Below are 15,854 nucleotides of genomic sequence, written 5' to 3' on the forward strand. Positions count from 1 at the left end.
TTTTTGGCTCGTTAGTGCTTACTAAAAAGCTGTGTGTTTATTTGGGCCTTCTTGTCACATTTCAGATGTTTTGGCAGTTCCAGTAAAGAGGCATTTTCCCTCTAAACTTCTCACATGGTTTCACTTAAATAACTGCGGGTCAAAGTCAAAATATCCAGTATTTCCCCCCCCAAAAAAGAAAAAAAGATTAAGAAACTGTAACAGAACTTAGGTTTTTCTTCTTTTCTCTCCCATTAATTATGTCACGACCCCTCACATTTATTTGGTGACCCTTTGAACCCCTAGATTAGGAACCACTGGTCTTAACTTCTACAACAATAACATGCTGCTTACACACTGATACTTCATTATTAATTATCCAATAATGTCATATATAACAATGAATCAGTTCCAGTGAAACAAGTACTTACTACTTTTTCTACTTTATTACTTTGACTATGCAGGATTTTGAATGCAAGATTTGTAATGTAGTATTTTTACATTGTTTTATTGATGCTTTAACTCAAAAACTCTGTTTTCAAATAAAAGACTTAAATTGTACATTTAACAACAATTAAAATACTGTATTGGACGATTATAAAGTTAAAGTGCTTATTATAAAGAACCGTCCCTTTATTATATTAGGTTATATGTCATATTATTGCATTATAATTGATGCATCAACATGTAAATACGCTGCCTCTTCCTCCTGGAGCAATGTACAGAAGGACTTCTAATTGTCAGAGTTTACTATGAAGGAATTTAAGTCCATTTTTTTTAAAGAAAAAAATAATAATCTTGGTCAATATGATTGCTTTTAAATGTTTGCTGAAATAGTTTTTAGAACATCTTACCTGTTTATGCATCATGACTGGATATTGCCCATAATCTCGTATATACATTGTTCACTCATTTGTAGCATGTAACAGTTGTTTTCATCTGTTTATACTGCTTATTTATTGTTTAAACAATATTTATAGATATCTGTGCTTTTTACCTGCTTAAAAAAAAGATGAAGCCAATTTGAACTGCTTTATATGTGTAAAGTTATTTACAATTATGGCATGTTTTAATTCATATTCATGTACAAAGTTACTAGTGTGATGCCTCCGTGGGGTCATGTGTGGATGTGGCTGATTCCTCTCTCCCTTGCAGGTGAAGAGCTGAAGCTGATTGCAGTAACTCAGTGCACCTGGGCCCAGTGCTTAGTTCATTTGGTTTATTTTGCCTTAAATAAATATAATTTGTTAAACATATGCCATGGTATGTCTCCCTTTTTTTGTGGCATTTCCCCTCTCAAATGTAGTGGAGTAGTACTTAAGTGATGTACTTAGTTGATTTTAACAACTGATATTGCCCACCAGATATATCTTTATATATGATTCAATGGCATATCTTCAAACATTGAGTAATAAAAAGTAGGAGCACCGTGTTGAAAGATTGTCTGTGCAGAGTAGAGACAGTGCTGTGGCTGCTACACTACATTAAACAGATACACACAGTGCTAGAAAGATGTTAATAGAAGCTTCACTGAACCATTTCTAGCACCAGTGATTCCCTCGCGGATCCAAACAATAACTTCCAAACTGAAACGCAATCCGACCGCAAGCCAAGAATGCCATTATAGTGGCTCACTACGTAGAGTGGAGATGTGGAGTGTGACAAACCACATCTGTTGAGATCTCAAACCCGGCTTCTGCTGTGTATCCCTGCGAATAAACACTGGACGTTTCCCTTTGGAAAAAAGCTTAAGAGAGTCGGTTACAGTCAAAGGTTTTTAAGTACTAATCCGCAGCATGCTTCACACGATATAAACAGTATCATGCACTATAGCCATGATAAATAGTTGTACATAAAACCTCCGTTTTGTTAAGTCTTTGCGACATTTAACTCACTGTGGATCTTTGTTAGGAAAGTATTGCTGTATTTGTAAAATTAGGACTTTTGCCTCTTTAAAAACATTAGAACCGAAATGACAGAATCTTAATCTCAAAATAAACCTACAACAATATTGATAATTGATGGTGGCAGAAAGCAAAACAAATCCTCCAATACATCACATAAATTGCCAGTATGTAAAAGTTTGAGGTTTGGACTTCTTTTTGGTTCTTAGACAAAACAAGACATTTGTAGACAGATTTCAGAAAGCTAAAATGAATCCTTTAATCCTTTAATCCTTTGAATTATTGAATAAATAATCTATATATTCAAGGATAATGAAAACACTAATATTTCATATTGTCATCATTTTTTAAAATTGTAACTCTGAATTATTTTGGTTTGTCCAGTATTTGTTGTCTAATCCTTATATAATTGAATTACATGGCAAAAAATACTGATTCATAATACAGTATAGGGAGACATTGTATTGTATAATTATTATTTTTTTAACTTGAAATATCATTTTATTTACACACATTTGCATAGATGCTTTGTTTTTTTCTGCTCCATCTCTCTCTCCGCTCGCTACAATATACCTCTCCAATAAGTGTCACCTGTAAACCATTTTAGTCGCGTTTAGTGTCAGGTAAATGGAGGCATCTGTGAAGTAACGCTCTTCAAACAAGCCGTGCTTGCATTAGAGAAGACATCCACTGTCTGTTTGTTTGCTGAGGATGTCCGGTGTGAGGGGGAACCAGTGCAGCAGAATATGATGTGTATTCCTCATAAAGGCACGGGTGTATATTTGTTAAGCTTTTAACGGGCTTTTAACATTTACTGTGACTGGTCGGAGCATGCGATATCTACAAAGAGGGAAACTTCCACAATCTGTGGACTCGAAATAGACTTTTATGTCGCGGTGCTCTAAAGTGTGCTGGATGCTGTCATGTACTTCTGCTTCTCTATTCTTATAAACACATGACTTCGGTTTTTTTTGGTGGTTTTTTAAAGTTTTCACCTTTTCCCTCCATGTGTCGCATGTGCGGGTCACATTGTCGTCACGTTGCCCTTAGCAACTAGACCGAAACAGGAAGGCTATTAATGATTATGCAAATACAATGAATGTCAGTTTATTAGCCTTTGTCTCAGACGTTATGTTATGTTATGTTATGTTATGTTATGTTATGTTATGTCATGTCATGTTATGTTATCAGTCATCTTATGTAATGATGTAAGGATTAAGGAATGTGGAGGAAAGACAGCTATTAGTTACAGATATTAACTTATGTGTCAATAACAGAAAGTAGAGTATCTACAGTTCTAAGAAAAGAGCAGTGATCAATACTTCTACTACTACTACTTCTATGATGGTGGCTCTGTGCAGTGGTGCTTTGAGCTAAATCATCATGACTTTGGTCAAGAACCAAAGTTTTAGACAAGTTTTAATCTTGACCTGATGATGGCGTTAGATTGAAAGCTAAGGCATCACAAAGTGGTTACGTTTCATCTTGAGGAGCACACGAACACGTGTCCGAAACTGTTGTCGAGATATTTCCCCAAAATGTCAACCTCGTGGTGGCGCTAGAGGAAAAGTTAGAGGATCGCCAAAGTTATGAGAATGAATCGACCGAGGGCCGTGAATGTCTGTGCAAAACGTTATGCCAATCGGTTTAGTACAGTGTTGACATATTTTCACTGCCTCTTAGGATTCATCCTCTGGGGGCCGTGAATGTCTACACACATTTTCATGTCAGAGCCATTCGATAGTTGTTGACATATTTCAGTCTGGACCAAATAGATGGACAGACTGACATTGCCATAGAGCCACAATGCTAGAAAGGCCAAAAACAGTTGAGCATCTTTGTGTATTTTCTGTCTCCAGTTCACTGAGTTCACCAAACTTTAGGACACGAAATCTTCTTCTTCAGCCACAAGGCTTTCCTCATTTGCCTTATTATCAAATCTGTGCCGATCACAAAGGAGGAATTGGCAATACTGTGACAGATGAATGACTGTGAGGCTGTATCAGCAAATCCCTTGAGCGCGCTGCATTGCGCAAGGGTGAGATTTATTGCGTAAGAATTAGGATTTTCACATGTAAGAAGAAGAATGTGGTATTCCTTCTTTCAAAAATTACATAGTCTTGCTTGAAGCCACTGCAAGCAGCAGGTAGGAGTAAGGGGGGGAGGGGAGGGGGGGGGGGGTTGCAGCAGACTGAGGGGCTGCTGCTGCTGGAGCTCCTGCTGTGCTGTACATACTGAACACATACATGAGGTGTTACATGTTCCTGTCAGTTAGATAGATAGAACTGTATTATTAAATACTGAATATGGCTTGTAAGTTATCCCTTGTATATCAGAATGTTTCAGCATGTTCTACCATTTGAATATGACTTCATAGAGCAGCTTGATTGTGTTTTTCTTTAGTGCACATGTATTAAATAGGAATGGGAAACTTGTTTGTTTGTATTACCAGCGGCATGACAGTTACTGTATGATGAGCCAGTTTCATATCCGGGGCTGCTCACTGTACAGGCACGCTATTTACTCAGTAACCATAACTCCCCGTTAGACAAGACTACAGCATTTGTTAATATACAGTATAAACCTTCTTATTGGGCTGCAGACATTCTCAATATTGTAGTTTTAAAATCTTTCAATACTACTTCAAACTTATAAGTGGAATCATGGTGATCATCGACTCATATAGTCATTTAAGAAGTGATTTGGTCATATTCTTAAAGGAGTTGGCGGTGATCAATCTGGACGGCTGAATGAATGACTGTTTTGAATAGTGGACAGTTTGGGGAACAGCTTGTCAAGCAGCTTCCTCAAAACGCGGGAGCACCGTCAAACCTGACGAACTTTACTCCGCTGGACATTTATTGCCCTACCTTTGAAACTTGAGTTGAGATAATATTTAACAGGGAAGCCAGCGTGTCGCATAACTTTGGTTTTTCTCCGCGCTTGCAGTCGGCTGGATCGATGGAGTTGTGATTTGGACGCATATTGGTTGGAACACTCTCTCCTCAGCGCAGACACAATGGTTGGTGGTGGTTTGTTAATACTCACACATCGATGTTATTCTGAAGTAGGAGCGAGCTTTTTTTTTTGGGAGCTGGTTTCATGACTTTTATCCGTTGACTTCACCTCCTGAACAGGTTTCCATCGCCAAGGTGGTCCTCGGAGTCTTTGGGGTAGCAGTCGTCGTCATTTTGATAGCGGTGCCCACGGCCATATTTTTGAATGGTGAGTCTTTGCTATTAAATGATTCACATGTTGATATTAATACATCATCTGTGGTCTGACGCGCCGTTAAACGCATCCGAAAGGCATTACGCACGCGTCATTACGCACGACCCTTTTGGACAGTTCTGAAATGGCACGATGTGTGAAGCAACTCAACTCTGACCATGTCCAAGAGTAGAACTTATCATCATCATCATCATCATCATCATCATCATCATCATCATCACCATCATCATCATCGTCATCATTGTCATCATTATTATTGCATTTATAGAGTAAATCAGTTTGCTTTATGTCACAAAGTGCTAATTATAGTTTGTCTGATACAACATACGCATGTGTTTAAATAGCTTCCACACTCATTCAATATGTCCAATGATATTTCCCATAAATACTCCAAGCACGCACTGACGTAAGCAATATTCCCCTGGTCATTATCAGTGACAGCTTTTGCAGCGCTTCTCCTTCTTTTATGGCGATGGTATTGATGTGTGTACATGATATCATATCTGTAACTTGTGACCTTCAGTTCCCTGCCAAGTACTGTACTAACTGTCTGACATGTGTTGCAGAGGATCAGGACGGTAACAAGAATCAGAAAACCTTCACTCTGGAAGATGTCTTCAACAGTACGATGAAGCCAAAGTCCTACAACTTGAGGTGGATCTCAGGTGGGAGACAGTTTATGGTCAGAATTAAACCTGTGAAAACGAGTGATAGGGTGTGTGCTGGCATCTAAACTGTAAACCTGACTTCAGGATGGTTTATTATCCATCAGCTATAATATCTTACTTTGTCACTTAGTCACTGATTCACTTAGATAAATATGTGTTCATACACGTGTTGGGTACAGGGAGTCATTTATTACATGTGCAGTTGGTAACACAATAAAAGTTTAAGACATGCTTAAGTTATGTATAATTAATGCAACACTTGTGATGATTAAATGCAAGAAATAATGCAGGATGTATCATATGAAGCTGTTTTGTTTTTTTAATCAAAGTGCCAGTCAGATGCAAACATTCACATGTTGCTGCTTCATCCAATGATCAACAACAATCTATAGTGTAGTTGCAGAGTCACAATCAGATTCCTATGGAAGGTCAGGAAAGTTATTATTTTATGTGCACAATGAATGTTTTAATAAGATCCATAACTTCTGAGCACACATGTTCTTTTATGCACAAATATAATGCATTCATGAGCAGCCAAATGTTATCAAACTTGACTGATTAAACTTGGACTTGAAGGGGCTCTGCAGACTCATTACAACATGAATAATAGGGCTTTCTTCCTCACTTGACTTATGTTTAAGCACGTGTGTCTAGCCTGCTTTCACTCATCAACTAACACCTGTTATATGTTAACTTCACTTCTTTCAACAACAGCAACAAAACTAAAACGCAATAAATCTGCCGCATTTCTATGAGAACATGTGCTGCTCTGTTTTGAGAGAGGCTGACCTGATGACCTTTTCCATCTAGCTGGATCCCAGCTAATTTGGTGACATGTAAAGATACATTTTGGGACAGATGGAAGAAAGCAAAGCAGGGAAAGCCCTAGCATGGGTCAAAAATGCTGGATCCTACAATTCCCATATTGCAGCTTCATTATATCCTCGCTGACCCTAAATGTTTTCTAAATCCATACCTCCAGTTTTAGTCTTTCTGGTTCAAGAAAAGCCTGGTGACATCATTATGATTTCATCGGGGTCAAAACTGACAAAGCTCCTCCAGAGTCACAGATGACATTATAAAAACGACTTTACCAGGCTGAGCTGTACTCCTCGTGAAGAGTGGACTAACTTCATGTATAAATAGGTGGAGTATGCCCTTAAGCATTAAGCAATGCTCATTTCTTAACGGTGAGCACAGGAATTCATGCGTTAAATCATCACGCCCGCTGTATCAATCTGCATTACTCAAGTGTGTCTTTTCCACCTTTTATTATGAAATGTTTGATTCTGTTTATGTCATGTAGGGATTTGCATCATTTGTTTCCTATCCCTCTACAGATCATGAGTATCTGCATAAGTCTCAGGGTGTGGTCTATCTTCACAACGTGGTCTCAGGACAGCAATTGGAGTTCTTGAGCAGAGACAACTTTGTGAGTTGTACTCCTTGTGTGCATCTGCGCGCCAACATAAACCGCATGGTGTCCGCCATCCAAAACAAATGCAGTGTTGTCTGCGAGGTTGTGAGGAGTTGTCTGTGAAACTCTAGTGTTTGTGTTTTTTTTTCAGGCGGAAAAAGATGCTTATGATTACCAGCTGTCTGCTGACCGCAAATACGTTGCGTTCATGAGCAACTATTCCAAGGTAATCTCATCTTTAATTCATATAGAATATCAAATCTGATTGATCTTAAAAGCTGAGCGATCACACAGCCTGTTTTGTTTTTGGTCCCATTAGCTGTGGAGGCATTCATTTACTGCTACGTATTCACTCTATGACCGCACAAATAAGTAAGTACCTTAAGTTTAAGTTTTCTTACTTCTTTTTACATCTACAAAAAGCTTTGGGATGCCAGTGGACGGATAAATACATGCATTTATGATCATGTAAGCCACTCTAGATGTAAGCATCTACTAAATCTGGATCTAAGTTATGTATGCAAAGTAGATTCAATTTTTAAAAGAATAAAAATACTACAGCAGCAGTTTAGAGAATATTTGAAAGAGTGCAGCTGCAGCTGGAAAAGTAAAGCTCGCTACAGATCCATAAATCTCTCAAGCGTTTTTTTTCCTCGCTTCATTTCAGCGTATTTCTGACGAGCTCTGGCATTCCACATGGAGTCCAGTACTTTGCTTGGGCCCCCGAAGGAAACAAACTGGTAAGCTTGGACGGACGAATGATTGCTCGTATGTACATAACTTTAAGTGCCAGTCCTGCTTTGAAGAAGGTGATGGATTATCCGACGCCACCTTTCCTAAACACTTGTGGAAAAGGGATTCCAAATAGGTTTCAGGAAACAAACTGTATGCTGTGTGTGTCTGACTCGTGTTTCTGTATTGAATTTATAGGCCTATGTTTGGGGAAATAATGTGTATGTAAAGACCAGTCCTCAGACACAGCCACAGCAAGTCACTACCAATGGCGAGGAGAATAAGATTTTTAACGGGATCCCGGATTGGGTGTATGAGGGTAAGTGGCACATGACATACGGAATCAATCTATAAATACAACTGTGAACACCAGCGGCAAGTACAGTAATACATACAACTATCCACATAAAGACGTATACTAACATCACATTTACCTTCATACTGCACAAACACTGAGAACGGACTTTACAGTGAAGTAGGAAACATCGTGTGTCATCCGTTCTGGAATTTTTAATAAGAAAGGATTTTAAAGTTATAATTATGCTCTTTTATTAAAAAAAATGCTTGTATGTCTTAATACATGTCTGGAGGTGATCTTTAAGGATTCCCTCCACTACTGATGATTACAGCAGGAAACACAGGAATTTAGAACATCTGAAACCCGAGGGGCGACTCAAGAAAAGAGTGTAGTTTCATCAAAATATATTCTTTTAAGTTAGAGGGTTGAATAATTATCCAATGGAGGACTGATGAAATTCTTTTGATGCAGTGAAAACATGACAATAAAATCCTACTGCTGCAGTGTGGTCATGCAAGCACCGGTGAAGTACCCTAACGCAGCTTCACTCTCTCACCCTCCCAGAGGAGATGTTCTCGTCCCATCAGGGTTTTTGGTGGTCACCTGGAGGGAAGTACGTGGCTTATGCTGAGTTCAACGACACAGAGGTGCCCCATATAGAGTACACCTGGTATGGAGATAAACAGTACCCCAGCACTGTTTCCATTCCATATCCAAAGGTGGGATAACCAACCAGGGCTTTTTTATCAACATTTCCACTCACTTAGAATCACTATCTGATGTATCTTTCTTTTTCTCGTGCAGCCAGGTGCTAGCAACCCTGTTGTGAAGCTGTTTGTTGTGGACACTGACAACACGACCAACATTGCTGAAGTTGTTGTTCCAGCAGCATTCAAAAACTTGTATGGAACAGTTTCTACTATGTGGTTAAATATGTGGCATATACTGATATCAGCCAAGACAATCAGATGATCATGTTTTGGTTTTTTTTTCCCCCACAGTGAACACTACTTGGCCACTGTTACCTGGGTGACCGATACACGTCTGGCCGTCCAGTGGCTGAGGAGACTACAAAACCACCTCATCCTTCAGATGTACAACTTTAACGGATCCAGTTGGGTTCCCGATGAGGTAAAACAGGACAAATACGCCGGTTTAACGGAGAAACGGTGAAGAAAACAATGCAATGAGGGTTATTCAACTTTACCTTTCGCACTAATCATTTCAACGGCAATAAAACTTTTTACAGCCTGGGAAAAAGATACAGCTTTTATAGACCTGTATCTTTATTCTGACTTAATTGCCCTCATGTCAGGTAACGTGACACCAGCTGCCCTTCAGCTGCCAGGCTCAATTTAGCTACATGTAAACAATTTAAAAAGAACAGGTTCACATTTTTCCAAGTCTGTAATCACATGTTTACATGCACAGTGACAGATTCATTATTCTCTGTGAGTGGTCCTCTTTTTTCATACTGGCTAGAAGACTTCCTTTGCTTTCTTACTAGCGTGTCAGCATGCTAACAGCAGCCTTGCCACTTTCCAAATTTCTCAAGTTAAAACTTAGTACAGCTTTTAACACCATTTCTCTATCATGCTCTTTACAGCTTCTGGAGGTTAGAAGCGCCACCGGTTGGATTGGACGGGTATGTCTCTTATGCTGTTAAAGGATAAATCTAATATAGATTTTTGTTCCTCATTGTCAACAAATTCCATGAAAAGTTCCATGTGTATCAAAGCCTGATATCTTATGCCTCGGTGCTGTAGACTTACATTGTCGTCCAAAAACACATGAGTCACACTACTGCACCGGGTCATATGTTGCTTCATCATCGTGAGCAATCAACACACACACACACACACACACACACACGTACACACACTGTGGTTTATTTTGGCTCAGTCTCACACATACCACCCTGCTGCTAGAAATACGCCAGGGTCAACAAATATGTATTAATCCACCGCTGAAAATAGTCCTCAACAAATGCACTATTTCCTTCTGTTTGTGTAAAATTAGCTACAAACTATAATGCCCAGTTGTTTTAGGAGAAATTACTTTTCAAAAGATTCATATCTTTAGCAGGAACCACAGACACAATAGAGAAGTTTGGAATTCTTGAGAAACTGACTCACACATCGTTGGTTTTGGTGTTTTCACAGCTTTTTTTTTGACAATAAGAAAAACATGGAATAATGACATATTTAACACTATACTAATACACTTGTTCCTCCCAGTTCTCTCCACCAGAACCAGTTTTTGACACAGACAATGCGAGCTATTACCTGCTGATGAGTGACAGTACAAAGTACAAGCACATCCATCATGTGGTGAAGGTAGGTAGAACCATTCACTCGGTATTAATCACACCTGGCTAGTTCAGCAGCCACATCTGAGCCGACAGCAACATTTTGTAGGTTTTCTATAAGCTGTTTTCACCCACGTATACTCTGTTCTGACTCATTCGTGCAGACCATCGCTTCGCCGATCACCAGCGGACAATGGGAAGTCATTGACATTCTGAAAGTCACTCCTGATAGTGTGTAAGTTGGATTCTATACACACACACACACACTTTTCTATCTCCTGGAAGTTATGACAGTGTTTCAGAGTCTGACGTCTCTCTCGCCGCTAATTCATTCCATTTAATTCCACAGATATTATTCTAGTAACCAAGACGGCGGCAGGCCAGGAGGAAGGAATGTTTACAAGTGAGGACTTTACTTTACTGTTTAATACTATTGTTATGATAGCAAAGCATTTCTTCAGATTTACAGTATCTGCGTATCTTGTGTGTCAGGTGGACCAAAGCGACCAAAGAGATCAAATGTCTAACCTGTGCGTTGTATGGAGAGAAGTGTCAGTACAACTCTGCTTACTTCAGCCACGATGCATCCTTCTACCGTATGAGCTGCAGTGGTGAGTCACACTTTATACTTTTGTCACTTTCCCTTTTTCTTTTGCCCTATATCACTGTTTGTATTTAAAATAATATTATTGTCATTTTACACAAAGGTCCCGACACTCCTCGCCACACTCTCATGGATAACAAGATCGACAAAGGTAAGTCGCAAATTCTGTAACTCAAGCCGAACTAATTATAAGGAGAAGGCGATATTTATTCTCATGAGCTTTCTCTATTCATTTTTTTACATTTGTGTAGAGGTGAAGGTCTTTGAAGACAATCAAGAATTTAATGGCCTGATAGCTGACATCCACATGCCCACCATGGAGCGTGGCACCATCAAAGTAGCTGGATACAGTGAGTCAATTCAGCAACAACTAATTATTTATTTATTCTTTTACTCATGTATTAATTTCAAATTTGAGGTATTTGTGACTTACTTGAATATTTCTACTCAATGGTAATTTTTTTTATTGTATTGATTATTGAGTTTGGTATACTTGACCACATAAAAAACATTAATTTAATATTCAATAAATGCAGTTTTTTTCTACTGCACTATAGTTCTGAGGAGAATGCAGTACTACATTTTTAACCATACTTACATACTAAATATTTCACATAATAAATGTAACATGATAAGCTTATAAAATACTATACTATTTTATTTATTTTTTTAAACTGAGAATAATTAATTAATGCTGTGTTTTTTTTTACTGATGTTCATATTTTGAACAGATCTCTGGTACCAGATGTTTTTGCCTCCTGGCTTTGATAAATCCAAGAAGTACCCCTTACTAATAGATGTGTAAGTATATCCCAAAAAAAATAAGCATTCAAATACATTTATGAAAGCTTTTCAAAAGGAGAGTTCATAAACTGATTTTGGTCCGACCCCTCCAGGTACGCCGGTCCTTGCAGTCAGAAAGCAGACTACATCTACAGGGTGAGCTGGGCCTCCTATCTGGCCAGCACCGAGAAAATCATCGTCGCCAGCTTCGACGGGAGAGGAAGCGGTTTCCAAGGCGACGCAATAATGCATGAAATCTACAAACGTCTGGGAACCTATGAGGTGGAAGATCAGATAACGGCGGCCAGGTAAGGAGAGCGAGGAGCAGTTTAGACAAGTCAGTGCATCTCTCGCTCAAACAAACATCCTCACCCTTCCCCAGGGAAGCTTGATAGAACTGGATTTCACTTGTGTCTCTGGTTGAAATGTTCCCAGATGGAGATGTCACAAGCAATGATCTCAAGGTCCGGTTCAGATCCTGCCCTCGTGTAATTGATATTTTTTTCATATTTTAGGGAATTCATCAAAATGGGCTTCATTGACAAAGACAGAGTTGCTATTTGGGGTTGGGTAAGTAGTCTAAAAACACATTTATCAAAGTAAAATCTGCAATAATTAATGTTCCTTAAATAATATCCAACACATTACTTCATATTTCAAAGGATAATAAATAAGCTTTAAAAGAAAGTTAATGTTTCAACCTGCTGTAAGTGTGCTTGGTCTTTACTCAAGACCAGAAATGAGCTCCAATGATGGACTTTCTATATTTCACAGTCTTATGGTGGATATGTGACATCGATGGTCTTGGGATCTGGCAGTGGAGTTTTTAAATGTGGAATGGCAGTTGCTCCTGTCTCCAAGTGGGACTATTATGGTATTTTTTTTTTGTATTTTTTATATTAATAACACTTTCCAGAGTCGGCAGAGTCACCGTAATGACACACGATATCTGCGATGATCTGTTTTTTCTAGATTCCATCTATACAGAGCGCTACATGACTGAGCCTAAAGAAAATCCTGAATTCTATGCTGTAAGTTTCACACACACACACAAACACTTCTTGTCTATGATGGTTATAAGTATCTATATTATTGCCTGTGCTCACCAACAAACACCAATCTGATTGTGTGCAGAACACAACAGTAACGGCCAGGGCAAAGAATTTCCATGCTGTGCAGTATCTTCTGGTTCATGGAACAGCTGATGGTGAGTTTTGGTTTTTTATCACAATACCAATCAGGTGCTACAAGATTTGCTCATTTCACTTTTTTTACAATTTAATTATGCACTTATATGCAGCTAAGATGCTGGTTGTCATAGTAACATAACATACTTTCTGATTTCTGAGTTTTCCAGAAGGACAATAGTGTCAGAGCAAGCGATGGAAATATTTAAAAGAAGAGGTTCTGATTATAGCTGGTCTAACCTACAAATTTAAGTTTTTTGAGTACCAATGCAATTCATAAACAACAACTTATTATAAGTGAAGTAGCATAAATACAATTTAGGCTAAAATTTAATGCAAAAGTAAAAAATATTAAAATATAAAACTGGCAACCTGGTTCCAGTCACCTGGAAGAAAACATATGAAGGGGTCCTCTACTTAGTTAATTAGTTCTTTATGGTAATGAAGACTAATAATAGACACTGTATGTAATGCAGTGTATGGGTTTTGTCATCACCATGAGGTTGTAAGGCAGCAGGTGGAAACTCCATCGGTCTCGGCCAAAGAAAATAGTTCCCACAAGAAACCATAAAACCAGAGGTTGTCATTTTTATATTTTGGGTTTTGTATGGATAATATCTCAATGAGCTATAAAGTCTTAATGGGTGAGATTTAGGCAGATTTTTTTACATTTGGACAGAGCCAGTCCAGCCAATCCCCCCTGCTTCTAGCTCTTATATGCTGAGCTAAGCTAAACTAACCAGCTGAATTGTTGGACTTGGTGACCTTTCCTAATAGAACCACCCTCAGTCATAAATAACCACTTTCCTCTCAAGATATCTCATTTATTCTAATACACACAAAAGCCTTACCTTCATTTTATTTGCTGTGTTTTTCTAGACAACGTTCATTTCCAGCAGGCGGCCGAGATCTCTGAAGCTCTGGTGGAGGAGCAGGTGGACTTTGAAGCCATGGTGAGTAATATGGAAAGTCCAAAAGTGGAATCACTGCAGGACATTGTGCTTTCTGAAGAATCTGTCTGTCAAATAATCATTAAAAAAAATACGTATAAATAAATACTCATAATCATGTTTGTCATCTTCACTCAGTGGTACACGGACAAGGATCATGGGCTCGGCGGTTCGGCCTATCAACACGTCTACACCCACATGACTCACTTCCTACAGAGGTGCTTTGCATGAAGTTAACTGGATCACCAAGATCTGATTTCATTGCCTCATGAATAAAGAATCATTTTTTTGTGATAAGGATTTATAATTGTAAATGCAAAGCTTGATTATTAGTACTTTATTTCATTTTCAAATGTACTCCTTTATGAACAGAAACTTGAAGTGGTCTATATTTAAATCTTTCTGTGTTTTGCTGTTGCTTTAATGGAAGTGAAATTTCTCTTTGGAAGAGCTTTTTTGTTTATATTTTCTTGCTTATATTTAGTCAGATGAAACAGCTCCTCTGGCAGTTATAACCAAAAGTTTGTTTCATTTATTTAACTTCTAAAGAGGCCATCGCTGGACTTGAGATATAGATTTATGTGAAGGTTGAACAGTGAAGCTGTACTTCGGTATTGTACGCACTGAAATAAAATGCACCACAGTAATTTTATACAGTTTACCTAATTCATGAGTGTTGACTGTTAAATGTAATTATTGTTTTTTAAAATAATAAAATTGTTAAGAACTTTGTATGTGCTTCATCTGCTTTTTAAAATGGAAATAACCAAACATACTGAAACACTCACCTGAATACTACACAGTGATGATGAACCAAGAGTCTTCAGGCTTCAGCTGCTTGATAACGACTTCATTATTAGAATCAGGTGTGTTAGAGTGGGACTTGATTGATTGAGCCGTGAGAAGATAACTTATCTGGACCTGAGATAAAAATGACAAGATTGGTCAGAAGTTATTGAATACAGTTGAATCTTGGTTTGGTTTTTTTAGCTAAAGTAGCAGCACGGCTCTAGAGATGGACTCAATTTGTACAGATATTTCCCCGAGGATATATCCTAATGACTTGACTAATGGAGATCCCCTGATGTTTCATTTAACACCACTATGAGGTTCACATTTATGGGTTTTGAGTGAAATGATTCCTCAGCTATTGGATTCATTGGTACAGACATTCATGTTAGCCTCAGGAGGAGCTGTAATAACTTTGGTGATCCCCTGACTTTTCAACAGTGTCAGTTGTATTTTGCATTAAGGCTAAAAAGCGAATGTAAAGTAGAGTGCAACTTACTTTGATTAAATGCAGTCTCACAGAGCTTAATAAGCTCTCTGTCTTGTTTTCCAACAGGTTATCTTGATTTAAAGCTGTTAAACAGTCACAGGTTTATTTAATTAAAGGTTTAACGAGATCAGGAGGAGAAGATATAATCATTGGCAAAGGAGGTGTTTATTCTGAATACTAGGCTCAAGTGTATTGAATTATTGCTCATGAAGGCCAATTGGAATTATATCAGACAAAGAAGAAAAGAGTTTAAGTGATGGAAAGTAATATATTTATATATTGAGGTACTAGAGTATTTCCATTTTAGGCTACTTTATACTTTTAATGTACTACATTTGAGATGGAAAAAGAATACTTTTTAACCCACTACATTTATTTGACACCAACTTCTTAGATGAACATTTTACATTCAAAATATACAATGAGTTATTATAATTATAAAATATAATATATTCCTTTATTAGTCCCACAATGGGGACATTTGCATTATTACAGCAGCAAGTGGACAATAAAA

At 38.1% G+C, this 15,854-nt stretch overlaps 1 protein-coding gene across 1 annotated transcript; it reads left to right on the forward strand.

Moving 5' to 3' along the window:
- The first annotated feature begins 4,471 nt into the window (after nucleotides 1-4,471).
- On the forward strand, nucleotides 4,472-14,793 carry LOC133976508 (dipeptidyl peptidase 4-like). Its single transcript, XM_062414728.1, has 26 exons — nucleotides 4,472-4,905; nucleotides 5,021-5,108; nucleotides 5,681-5,779; nucleotides 7,123-7,214; nucleotides 7,351-7,425; nucleotides 7,519-7,571; nucleotides 7,867-7,939; nucleotides 8,130-8,250; nucleotides 8,794-8,948; nucleotides 9,034-9,131; nucleotides 9,231-9,360; nucleotides 9,836-9,874; nucleotides 10,467-10,565; nucleotides 10,702-10,772; nucleotides 10,887-10,940; nucleotides 11,030-11,148; nucleotides 11,245-11,292; nucleotides 11,393-11,491; nucleotides 11,873-11,942; nucleotides 12,038-12,232; nucleotides 12,440-12,494; nucleotides 12,699-12,798; nucleotides 12,897-12,955; nucleotides 13,059-13,131; nucleotides 13,991-14,064; nucleotides 14,200-14,793. The coding sequence occupies exons 1-26, from the start codon at nucleotides 4,903-4,905 to the stop codon at nucleotides 14,290-14,292; spliced, it is 2,235 nt and encodes a 744-aa protein (XP_062270712.1). The 5' UTR covers nucleotides 4,472-4,902; the 3' UTR covers nucleotides 14,293-14,793.
- The last annotated feature ends 1,061 nt before the right edge of the window (nucleotides 14,794-15,854 follow it).

The sequence above is a fragment of the Scomber scombrus genome, chromosome 24 (genome assembly GCF_963691925.1).
Source record: "Scomber scombrus chromosome 24, fScoSco1.1, whole genome shotgun sequence".
In the NCBI taxonomy this organism is placed as follows: Eukaryota; Metazoa; Chordata; class Actinopteri; order Scombriformes; family Scombridae; genus Scomber; species Scomber scombrus.

What these genes read in the sequence shown, in the direction of transcription:
- LOC133976508 (XM_062414728.1), top strand. An exon ending in CACGGCCATATTTTTGAATG is followed by an intron (nt 5,109 to 5,680) that starts GTGAGTCTTTGC and finishes CATGTGTTGCAG; the next exon opens with AGGATCAGGACGGTAACAAG. An exon ending in CATCAAAGTAGCTGGATACA is followed by an intron (nt 11,492 to 11,872) that starts GTGAGTCAATTC and finishes TATTTTGAACAG; the next exon opens with ATCTCTGGTACCAGATGTTT.